Source organism: Hylobates moloch, unplaced genomic scaffold (assembly GCF_009828535.3).
Source record: "Hylobates moloch isolate HMO894 unplaced genomic scaffold, HMol_V3 SCAFFOLD_12, whole genome shotgun sequence".
NCBI classification, from domain to species: Eukaryota; Metazoa; Chordata; class Mammalia; order Primates; family Hylobatidae; genus Hylobates; species Hylobates moloch.
In genome coordinates this window covers 36,613,701-36,622,607 of record NW_026652287.1, presented here as the reverse complement: position 1 = coordinate 36,622,607, position 8,907 = coordinate 36,613,701, and the positions used below count along the sequence as shown (strand labels likewise).

Here is an 8,907-nt window from a genome sequence, read left to right as displayed (position 1 = left end):
AAGCGACTCCTGTCTCAGCCTCCCGAGTAGCTGGGATTACAGGCACCCACCACCACGCCCAGATAATTTTTGTATTTTTAGTAGAGATGGGGTTTCACCATGTTGGCTAGGCTGGTCTCGAACTCCTGACCTCAGCTTCCCAAAGTGCTGGGATTACAGGCATGAGCCACCTCACCCAGTCTATTTTTTGTATTTTTAGTAGAGACAGTGTTTCCCCATGTTGGCCAAGCTGGTCTGGAACTCCTGACCTCAAGTAACGAGCCTGCCTTGGCCTCCCAAAGTGCTAGGATTACAGGCGTGAGCCACCACACCCAGCCTTAATTTTATTTTAAGTTCTGGGGTACATGTGCAGGACATGCAGGTTTGTTACATAGGTAAACGTGTGCCATGGTGGTTTGCTGCACCTGTCAACCCATCACCTGGTATTAAGCCCTGCATCCATTAGCTATTTATCCTGATGCTCTCCCTCCCCGCTGCCCTGCAACAGGCCCCAGTGTACGTTGTTCCCCTCACCATGTCCTTGTGTTCTCATAGTTCAGCTCCCATTTATAAATGAGAACATGCGGTGTTTGGTTGGTTTTTTTTTTAGACGGAGTCTCGCTCTGTCGCCGAGGCTGGAGTGCAGTGGCACGATCTCTGCTCACTGCAATCTCTGCCTCCTAGGTTCAAGCGATTCTCCTGCCTCAGCCTCTCAAGTAGATGGGATTATAGGCACTCTCCACCACGTCCAGCTGTTTTTTTTTTTTTGTATTTTTAGTAGAGATGGGGTTTCACCATGTTGGCCAGGCTGTTCTTGAACTCCTGACTTCAGGTGATCCGCCCACCTTGGCCTCCCAAAGTGCTGGGGTTACAGGCATGAGCCACAGTGCCCGGTCTTTTTTTCAAGACAGTCTTGCTCTGTCACCCAGGCTGGAGTGTGGTGGCACAATCACAGCTCACTGCAGCCTCGACCTCCCGGGCTCAGGCGATCCTCCCACCTCAGCCTCTGGAGTAGCTGGGACTACACTCACATGCCACCTCGCCTGGTTAATTTTTTTGTATTTTCTGTACAGATGGGATCTCACTGTTGCTCAGCCTGGTCTCAAGCAATCCTCCCACCTCAGCCTCCCACAGTGCTGGAATTGCAGGCGTGAGTCACCACACCCAGTCTAAACTCTTCCACGTTTAATCCCTCCAGCAGGTGAGAGTATCGTGCCTCACTCCACACCCATTAGGGTCCCGTGACTACAGTCCTGGCTGCGGGCACTGGGCCACGTCTGGGTGTAGAAAGACCCCTTGGGCCAGGTAGCGGACTGCAGGCTGGAACAAGGGTGCCAGTAGAAGACAACAGCTGAGCTGAGGCCAGGGCCTAGGGGACAAAGAGGCGGGGGAACGGACAGCAGAGTCAGGGGGCAGGAGGAACAGGGATCGGGGCCTGGTGGGCTTCGAGAGGAAAGGATGCAGCACCTAGGGGGCTGGCCTAGTGACTGGGTGATGGGAAAGTAGGGGAGGAGCTGGTTGGTGGGGGGCAGAGAGTAAGTTCAGTGTCAGAGACATGAAATGCTCCCCCAGGTTGGAGAAACCGTCAGAACACTGGGGGCTCGGATGACTGGGTCCTTCAGAATAAAATGGGCTGAGGAAGCAGGATTCCTGTGTTAAAGCCCCAGAGTCGCGCCACTGAAGAAGCCCGACAATGCGTGTTCTTTGGCATTTTATTTCAAAATTGCAGCAAAGAGAAAAAAAAAAAAAATCAACGGCAACACCAGGGGTCTGGCCTGAGAATGGGGAGATCCGGAATCGGGGCCAAGGTGTATCCTTGACCTCACGACGAGGAGCAATGGGCGGACCTGAACCCGAGACGAAGGGCTGGGGGCCAAGATGCCTGGGTCGGCCCTTACGGCTTTGGGAGTGTCGCAACCACATGGGGGCGCCAGAGACCCAGACACCGCCCGCGGGCCTTTTATTTCGTATTGCACTTCAGGTTGAGTCATTGGTAGAGAGGCGAGTGCTGGCGTGACAAGATGCTACGGGTCTGTGGATCTGGAGCACAGCCTGCAGCTTCACACCGGGAACATCCACTCGTGGGCTCTGATTCCGTACTGCGGAACAACGGAGGCAGTGCCCGAGGTGGAAGCTGCACTACAACTCCCAGTAGGCCCTGGGGTGTTCCAGGCCCAGTGCCTACGGAGCTGTGCCCCAGCGGCTCACGGGAAATGTAGTCCACTTCCTAGAAGGCCCCCAACAATGATGGGAACTGGGAACCAAGGCTAAGGCGGCGCAGAGGCTTCCGGGAGAGGCAGTTTTGAAGATAGGAATTATGGCCAGGCCTCTAAGGCTCTTGGAAAAAGTCACTTTCAGCTCAGAAAGCCCAGATAGTCAGAGGATGTATAGTTCTAGGTCCTGATGCACAAAAGTTTACAGAAATGTAGCTCTAGGTCTGGGAAAGGAGCCCAGAGATTCTTGGGAAAGACATCTTGGCCCAGAAGACGGGAATGCCCCAGAGATTTCTGGGATTAAACAGTCTGGTGCCAGAGAGGGGCCAAGGTCCAGAGGCTCATGGGAAGAAGCTTTCTCCGGCCAAAGGGATAGCCCAGGGCTCCAGGGAATCTTGGGAGGCCAACCTCTGAGATGGCCAGAGGGCTGGCTAAGGTCTCAGAGATTCATGGAAAGGGCCTTTCTCCCACCAGGGCACCTACGGGCAGCAGAGGATCACAGGGAGGGAGTTTCTCCCACCAGGGCACCCAGGAGCCACAGAGGATCACAGGAGGGGGTTTCCAAAGCCAAAGACATATCCAGGGCTCCGGGAGCTCACAGGAAAGGGTGATTTAGCCCCAAGGGGTTTTCCAGGGCACAGAGCAGCACAGAAAGCCCGCTCTCCAGGGCCTCAATAAGAAAGGCCATTATCTGTTCCTGGTACTACTGAAGTAGGCTGGCTCTTAGTCCAGGGGCTCATGGGACACCAGCTTCTCCAGGGAACAAGCTCCCAGCCCATTCCCCGGCTCCCTGCAGCTCACCTGGATCTCCTTCAGCTCCTTCTGGAAGCGGAGGATCAGCTCAGGCCCATTTTCCATGGTGGGAATGTGGAGGTTCTGGGACAGAAGGTGCGGTGAGGACCGAGCTCCTCCCCTCCTTCCCTCCCACCCACAATGGCAGCCCCGCCTCACCCTGTCTTTGTATAGGATTCGGTGCACTGGGCAGACCTGGCAAGCAGTGCCCGAGCCAAAGACTTCCCGCACACGGCCCTCCTCCAGGGCCCGCAGCAACTGCTTCATGGTGATCGTGCGCTCTGCCACCCGGAACTCACCCTGCAGGGCAGTTGGCAGAGACACGTGTCCCCAGAGGGTTGCCCTGCTGCAGACCTCCACCTCTCCCTCCTTGAGGATAGTGAGAGAGACAGAGGCCCAACGGGAGAGACAGACCCAGGAGAAGGGGCAGAGACATGCCAGTGTGCCCCAGTCCCAGCCCTCTGATGCCCTGGCCCCTGGCACATGGTGCCCATCACCAGAAGATGCCATGTCCTCACCCAGGTCTGAGCCAGGTCCAGTAGACTCTGTCTGACCACTCCAGGCAGGATGACACCATTCAGCGGGGGCGTCACCAGCTCCAGCACTAGGGCAGGTGTAAGGGGTGGAAGATGTGACCTCTCACCCCCTAGCACCCCCCGTCGTAGGAGCCACGTCCTTCCCCCATCCCAGAATCCCTGGGGCCTGTAACCTGCCAGGAATGATGGTGCCATCCACTTCCACCAGGGTTCGGGCTGGGTCATGGGTGGGCTTACCCCCATCTTCGTGGGTCCAGTAGACAAAGATGTTCATGGTTCCCACCTCGGTGAGCTGGTGGTCGGGCCCATACAGCCAGAGGACCTGTTCACAGCCCTGCTTGAGTGCCTCCTGTTGCACTAACACGGTGGGCCCATAATTCCTGGTGGAGGGCAGCCTGATTGGGTGTGGCAAGGGAGCCCCATCCTTCCCCAACCCAGCCCCAGAGGAGGCTCATCCTGCTCTCTCCCGTCTCCCTGCTCACAGCTCTCCCAGGGCTCCCCAGTTCCCCTGAGGCAAAATCCCTGACTTTTCATTTGGCATCAGGACCCTAAGTGGTTATGTCCCCTCTCTCCTGTCTCTTCCCATTTTTCTTTCTTTTTTTTTTTTTTAAGACGGAGTCTTGCTCTGTCACCCAAGTTGGAGTGCTGTGGTGCGATCTTGGCTCACTGCAACCTCCGCCTCCCAGGTTCAAGAGATTCTCCTGCCTCAGCTTCTCTTGACCTGGTGATCTGCCTGCCTCGGCCTCCCAAAGTGCTGGGATTACAGGCGTAAGCCACCGCACCTAGCCCGCCCTCACCCGTTTCATAGTGACCAAATCCTCGGCTGTCATTCAAAACCATTTCTTTTTTTTTTTGAAACAGAGTCTTGCTCTGTCGCCCAGGCTGGGGCTAGAGTGCAGTGGTGCGATCTCAGCTCACTGCAACCTCCACCTCTCGGGTCCAAGCGATTCTCATGCCTCAGTCTCCTGAGTAACTGAGGCATGCAGCACTATGTCCGGCTAATTTATATTTATTATTTATATTTATATTTATATTTGTATTTATATGCCCACCTCAGCCTCCCAAAGTGCTGGGATTACAGGAGTGAGCCACAGCTCCCGGCCTTAATTTTTATATTTTTAGTAGAGATGCGGTTTCACCATGTTGGCCAGGCTGGTCTCAAACTCCCGACCTCAAGTGATCCGCCCACCTCAGCCTCGCAAAGTGCTGGGATTACAGGCGTGAGCCACCGTCCCTGGCTCCAAAACCATTTCTGTTGTCACCTCAAGAGGTGTTTCCAGACCTCCAGGCTGGGTGCTGGACCTTCCCTGGACTCCCCCAGTGAATTGGGCTACCTGGATGACTTTCTGTGTCTCTCTCCCAGAGAAAGCCTCTCCCCTCAGCTGCTAACAAGCCTCCCATGGCTCCCCAGTGCCCCAGGACAAGACCCTAGCCTCCATCCGGTGTTCCAGGCCTGCCTGGGTCTATGAATACTTCAGCATTTTGCACAACCCAGACTTATTTTTGTAACCGGAACATCTGTGATCCTATTCCTTCTGTCCCTGTACACATGGTCCCCAGGATTGGAAACAGTTTGCTGACTTTTGTACCCAGGAAACCCCCTCCTCCCCCCTCATCAGACCATCAGACCCAGTTGAAGGGTCGTCTCTTCTGTGAAACCTTTTTTTTTTTTTTGAGACAGAGTTTCGCTCTGTTGCCCAGGCTGGAGTGCAGTGGCGCGATCTCGGCTCACTGCAAGCTCTGTCTCCTGGGTTCTCGCCATTCTCCTGCCTCAGCCTCCTGAGTAGCTGGGACTACAGGTGCCCACCACCAAGACTGGCTAATTTTTTTTTTTCTATTTTTAGTAGAGATGGGGTTTCACTGTGGTAATCAGGATGGTCTCAATCTCATGACCTCGTGATCTGCCCGCCTCAGCCTCCCGAAGTGCTGGGATTACAGGCGTGAGCCACCACCTCTGGCCTCTGTGAAGCCTTTCACAATGCCCTGGGTCACCTCCCCAGAGAACATGCAGCTCTGAATACTGGGGCTCCCACCAGCCTGGGAGACCCGGAAGAGCGGGGCTCGGGGCTGACTCATCTGTGTCCCCAGCTTCTGCCAGCACAGGGCCTGGCCCTCAGGAGACCTCCCAGGATGTGGCTGAAAGGACCTGAATGCACCCCCAGCTGGGGCCACATTCCTGTCCCAACACGCCAGTGCCCACCCTCTGCCTTGGTTGCCCAGGAGACCCAGCTGTCTCCTTCCTGCCCTGCTGAGCTGAGGCCACTGGGAGACAGATTTACACAGAAAGTCTACACGGGGGTGAGGGGCTTTGGAGGCTCAAACGACTGTGGGAGCTGGGTATGGGGAGCGCAGCCCAGCCTGGGGGATCAAGGGAGGCTTCTGGGGCGAGAGGCCAATGAGCTGAGTGTAAGCTTCGTTCCTGCAGGCTTCCAGGGACTAGTCCTGGTTTCCCCACTGACCTCCACCCAATGCCTTCCCATCTGTGTGCCTTTTTGTCCATCTGGAAAATAATCCCCTCCTCCTTCCTTCCATGGTTTGTTTCCAGGGACCAGGGAGGTCACTTAGCACTGAGCCCTGCACGGTGCTGATGATGTCACCTTCGTGTGACATCCAGAGGCACGGCCGAAAGCACACACGCTGGTCCCTGTGTCTCCAACGCCCCGTGTGCCAGTCGTTCTGGGGTCAGGGGTGCTACTTACCCCCCTAACTTGTAGTTGCCGACCCCGCCCACCCAGGCCCGGATGAAGGCTGGGTCGGCCAGGAGGGAGACCGGGGTCACGGAGCCTCCAGGGAAGTAGGTGCCCACTGGGCAGAGAATGACGAACAGGAGCGCGTGCGTGGGCTGGCTGACACCCAGCGACGGCTGTGACGGGTAAAGGGGTAGCGTCAGGAGTCCAGGCCCCCAGTCCCTTCCCCTCCCCAGACCCAGGCCTCCAGGACCCCACCCCTGCCCTGCAGAATCCAACCCCCGCCGCCCAGTTTCCCAGCCCTGGAGTTGGGCCCACCTGGTTCCCAATGAGCACAGGCCGCACATAGAGGCTGGTGCCGGCGGCGTCAGGGACCCAGTCCTTGTCCACTTCGATGAGCCGGCGGATGCACTCCAGCAACTCCAACTTGTCAAAACTCTGGGTGGGATTCTGAATGAGTCAAGGGGCCCTTGCTGCCCCGGCCCCAGCCCTCCTCCCCACCCTGGTGGACCGGGCCCCTCACCGGCAGGCACATGCGCATGGCTGAGCGCAGCATCCGGTCCATGTTCAGCCAGGGGCGGAAGAGGCGCACCTGCTGGTCTTCGCCTTTGAACGCCTTCATGCCCTCAAACAGCTGCGGGGACACGCGGGCGGGAGGCTCAGAGACTTCTCCAGACAGTCATGAGAGACACCAAGACAGACAGAGACAGATACACAAAGACACAGATAACTGAAAGATGAAGCCAAGAGGAGAGCACCGGGGAGATTTAGCAGCTGGGTCAGAGAGATGGAGAAAAAGAGAGACAGATATAGACAGAGAGACAAACAGGTAGAGACACACGGAGATTCAAGAAAGCAAAGGACATGACCGGGCTCAGTGGCTCACACCTGTAATCCCAGCACTTTGGGAGGCCGAGGCAGGAGGATCACTTGAGTGTAGGAGTTCGTGACCAGCCCAGGCATTACAGCAAGACCCCATCTCCATCAAAAAATATGAAAAATTAGCCAGACGTGGTAGCACGTGACTGGAGTCCCAGGTATTTGGAAGGTAGTGGGAGGATCACTTGAGCCTGGGAGTTTGAGACTGCAGTGAGCCACATCATGCAACTGCACTCCAGCCTGGGACCTAGTTTTTTTTTCTGGAGACTCTGTCCCTGATCACTGCCCCATGGTTCCAAGTTTGCTTGTTCAGCATCTGCTCTACTGCACAGTGGAAGAGCCTGGAAGGCAGGGATTACCCTTGACACGTTTACCAGACAGCCCCTCCTGCAGTCCCGTGCACCAGGGTAGGCAGTGCTTGGCACAGAGTGTTTTTGTTTTGTTTTGAGACAGGGTCTCACTCTGTCGCCCAGGCTGGAGTACAGTGGCGTGATCTCTGCTCATTGCAACCTCCGCCTCTCAGGTCCAAGTGATTCTCGTGCCTCAGCCTCCTCGGTAGCTGGGATTACAGGCGCCCACCACCACGCCCAGCTAATTTTTGTATTTTTAGTTGATCCACCCGCCTCGGCCTCCCAAAGTGCTAGGATTACAGGCATGAGCCACTGGGCCCGGCAGACTTTTTTTTTTTTTTTTTTTTTTTTTTTCCCATAGTGGGTTTTTGATGAATGAATAGATCAATGAATAGATGAAGAATGGAAGACAAGCAAAACTAGCTACAATATTTTGGGGGGATAAAAACAACCACCATAAAAATGAGGGGCAAGAGGGGGCAGGGGCGGGGAGTAGCCATATCAGGTAGTAAAACAGATTATAAATCTACAATGCTTAAAACAGAGTGACACTGCTATATGAGTAGACAGACTGAATAATGGAATAGATAACCAAATATCTATCTAGAGAAAAACTACGTTGAATCTTGATTTCACACCTCACACAGAAAAAATTCCAGATGCATTAAAAGTCTAAATGAAATATATATATATACTATACCATAAAAGCTATAGAAGGAAACAAAAATAACTGTTTTATATCTTGGATTGGGAATTTTATTTTTTATTTTATTTGAGATGGAGTCTCACTCTGTTGCCCAGGCTGAAGTGCAGTGGCTCTATCTTGGGTCACTGCAACCTCTACCTCCCAGGTTCAAGCGATTCTCTTGCCTCAGCCTCCCGGGTAGCTGGGATTACAGGTGCCTACAACCACGCCCGGCTAATTTTTGTGTTTTTGGTAGAGATGGGGTTTTGCCATGTTGGCCAGGCTGGTCTTGAACTCCTGACCTCAGGTGATCTGCCCACCTCGGCCTCCCAAAGTGCTGGGATTACAGGCGTGAGCCACCACGACTGGCCTTTTTTTTTTTTCTTTTCAATTTCTTGTACAGATAGGGTCTCACTATGTTGCCCAGGCTGGTCTTGAACTCCTGAGCTCAAGCAATCACCCTGATTCTTCTTCCCAGCCCCAGATGAATTTTTTAAAACCTAACCTGATAGAAAAATCAGCCTAGCAAATGGACAGTTCACACAAAAGGAAGTACAGGTGGCCCTTAAGCTCGTGAGAGGATAGTCAATTTCATTAATCATTAGGGAGAAAAATACAAATTAAAATTAGTTTGAGCCGGGCGCGGTGGCTCACGCTTGTAATCCCAGCACTTTGGGAGGCCGAGGCGGGCGGATCACGAGGTCAGGAGATCGAGACCACAGTGAAACCCCGTCTCTACTAAAAATACAAAAAATTAGCCGGGCGTGGTGGCGGGCGCCTGTAGTC

The 8,907-nt window shown here is 54.5% G+C and overlaps 1 protein-coding gene across 4 annotated transcripts in view; it reads right to left on the bottom strand.

The window, feature by feature from the left end:
• Positions 1-1,917: 1,917 nt before the first annotated feature.
• The window catches only part of BCAT2 (branched chain amino acid transaminase 2), a 17,157-nt gene continuing 10,167 nt past the window's right edge, over positions 1,918-8,907 (bottom strand). For all 4 annotated transcript variants that reach the window (XM_032169247.2, XM_032169249.2, XM_032169248.2 and 1 more), the window contains 8 exons: positions 6,731-6,841; positions 6,526-6,645; positions 6,220-6,383; positions 3,758-3,900; positions 3,503-3,588; positions 3,144-3,284; positions 2,994-3,068; positions 1,918-2,078 (listed from right to left, as the gene is read on the bottom strand). In XM_032169247.2, the coding sequence (XP_032025138.1) occupies positions 2,040-2,078; positions 2,994-3,068; positions 3,144-3,284; positions 3,503-3,588; positions 3,758-3,900; positions 6,220-6,383; positions 6,526-6,645; positions 6,731-6,841 (879 nt within the window). In that variant the 3' untranslated portion in view covers positions 1,918-2,039. The remainder of the gene's footprint in view (positions 2,079-2,993; positions 3,069-3,143; positions 3,285-3,502; positions 3,589-3,757; positions 3,901-6,219; positions 6,384-6,525; positions 6,646-6,730; positions 6,842-8,907) is intronic.